Consider the following 2,164-nt stretch of genomic DNA (forward strand, 5'->3'; position numbering starts at 1 on the left):
AGAGAGAGAGAGAGAGAGAGAGAGAGAGGAGAGAGAGAGAGGAGAAAGAGAAAGAGAGAGAGAGAGAGAGAGAGAGAGAGAGAGAGAGAGAGAGAATATAATACTGGGCAGGGCAGCAGCGAATGCTTCTGAAGGAGTACAAGCTTTGTGTATTTTACAGCTTTTTCTTGTTAAAGCTGGCACAGGTTTGAGCCTGTTCTGAACTCTTTCCCTGGTTATAGTGTTTTTATTAGCGTTAACCTTTCGTTTCATGTAAGGGAAACAATGCAAAGCGGAAAAGAGAAATGGGAGCCCATAAGACAGGGGAAGGGGGCTAGCTGCGTGTGCTGCACACGCTCCAACTCGTAGGGCTGGCTGGCTCTCTGCTAAGGCGAAGGGGGAAAGGGCAAAGCACCGAAGTTTCCCCAATCTCCCTCCATCCGCTTTTGAACTGCTCTTCATTTCCCCACCTCCTAGACCTAGACCAAAGCAAGCCCCATCGCCCTTCTCTCCACCTCCACCCCGCAGCCTCTCTCAGACTAGTTGGTCTCGCCTACCCGCACTCTAGCTTCCGTGAGGTTGGTCCACACGGCAATCTCTTCTCGGGTGGACATGTCCGGGTAGCGGTTCCTCTGGAAGGTGGCTTCCAATTCTTGAAGCTGTTGGCTGGTGAAGTGGGTACGTTGCCTCCTCTGTCGCTTCTTCTTGGAAGGGTCCTCAGCCCCGGTGTCCTCATTCTTGCTCTGCTGGCTTTTATCTTTCTCTGCAAAAGCAAGGCAGAACGGAAGCGGGTCATCGCCACCCTCAACAGGCTAACAGCAACAACAATAAATCCCCAACCAGGATATTTCGCTTCTATGGAAGCCGCCCTGGAAGAAGGAGCTAGGCTGTTGTCCTGGGAAGCTGTCCTCTGCAGATGATTGTAGCTTGTCTGTGTGTGTGCGCGCGCGAGTGTGTGTTTCTCCCCTTCCCCTCCCCCCCGCACAAGGCGCGCTATTTACATGTTTGTCTTAGTTCATTTTTTAGAGCACGTGCCTGCATATTTATCTGTTTACACACCAAAGTCACACACATACACGCCTCGAAACAAACAGGGGTCGTTTAGACCCCGGGATAGAAAAAGCAGGTTTCGACACGTTTCACCGGGTACGCAGGACTGCACAATTCTGGGCTCTCGCCTGCACATAAGTCTCCCGGCCCTAGAGTTAATCCTGTCACCTTCGTGAGGAGTTTCCTGGAGAGGTCTGTAGCTGCCTGCCCGCCTCCTCCCCACAGCCGCAGGAGCTCCTGGCGGGCCGAAGTCGGAAGGAGAGGGCACACAGGAAGCTCAGGGCACGCGGCGTCTCCGCCCTTTGCTAAACTGCAGGGTGGGATTTTGCACCCCGAGATACAGAAAGGGGAATAAGGGAGGAACTGGCGGGTAGCAATTAATAGGCTCTCTAAAGTAGGCGGAGGACAAACAGAGTTACTTTTCCGTGTCAACCCAGCCAGTTCTATCCCGGGGAAGTAAGGAGGAGGTCGGGACGAGTCCCGGGGCAGGTTGGGAGGCATCCGTGGGGCCAGCTGCTGGAGACCCGGATCAGGGGTCCTGCGGCAAGGCAAACCAGGGACTCTCTAGGAAGGAGTATACTTCCCTAGAAGCTAGAGCCTGGGACGCAAGACTGGGCACTGGGGGAGCTGGGCAGAGGCAGGGCTGTCCCGTTCCCTTACCTGCGGCCTCGGGACTGGAAGTGTCTGAGATGGTGTGCACCTCCAGCCGGTGCTTGGAGGAGTCCAGCGAGCGTGGCTGCCCTGGAGCCAGAACCGAAGCCATGGCCAGTGGTGGTTGATGATGGTGACAGAAGGAGGAAGAGGAGGAAGAGGAGAAGGAGGAAGACAGCTTAGTCCCTGCGGCTCGATGCTCCAAGTGGAACGGGGTTTTCATGCAGTTCATTGACCAAAGGAAGCGCAACGCCAAGCGTCTCGCTGCAAGTCTTCGGAAAGCGCCCTTACGCCCCCCACCCCCCACCCCCCAAGTCCAGTGACCACAGCCTCTAGCTCCGAGCTGCCCTCCAGGCTCGCCGTCCCGGGCCACAGCCGCTGCCGCCGCTGCCCGCCAAGCGCTCGGAAACACAGATAGATAGCAGAGGCAGTGGCAAGAGCCGGGTCCAAGAAACCACTCGTCAGTTACCCTGTTTACAGAGAG

General features: G+C 56.0%; 1 protein-coding gene across 1 annotated transcript in view; it reads right to left on the minus strand.

The window, feature by feature from the left end:
• The window catches only part of PITX2 (paired like homeodomain 2), a 4,921-nt gene extending 2,970 nt beyond the window's left edge, over positions 1–1,951 (minus strand). Inside the window, exons 1-2 of the mRNA XM_044680912.1 lie at positions 1,690–1,951; positions 537–742 (exon numbers count right to left, since the gene is read on the minus strand). Of these exons, the coding sequence (XP_044536847.1) occupies positions 537–742; positions 1,690–1,912 (429 nt within the window). The 5' untranslated portion in view covers positions 1,913–1,951. The remainder of the gene's footprint in view (positions 1–536; positions 743–1,689) is intronic.
• Positions 1,952–2,164: the final 213 nt, after the last annotated feature.

Source organism: Gracilinanus agilis, chromosome 6 (assembly GCF_016433145.1).
Source record: "Gracilinanus agilis isolate LMUSP501 chromosome 6, AgileGrace, whole genome shotgun sequence".
In the NCBI taxonomy this organism is placed as follows: Eukaryota; Metazoa; Chordata; class Mammalia; order Didelphimorphia; family Didelphidae; genus Gracilinanus; species Gracilinanus agilis.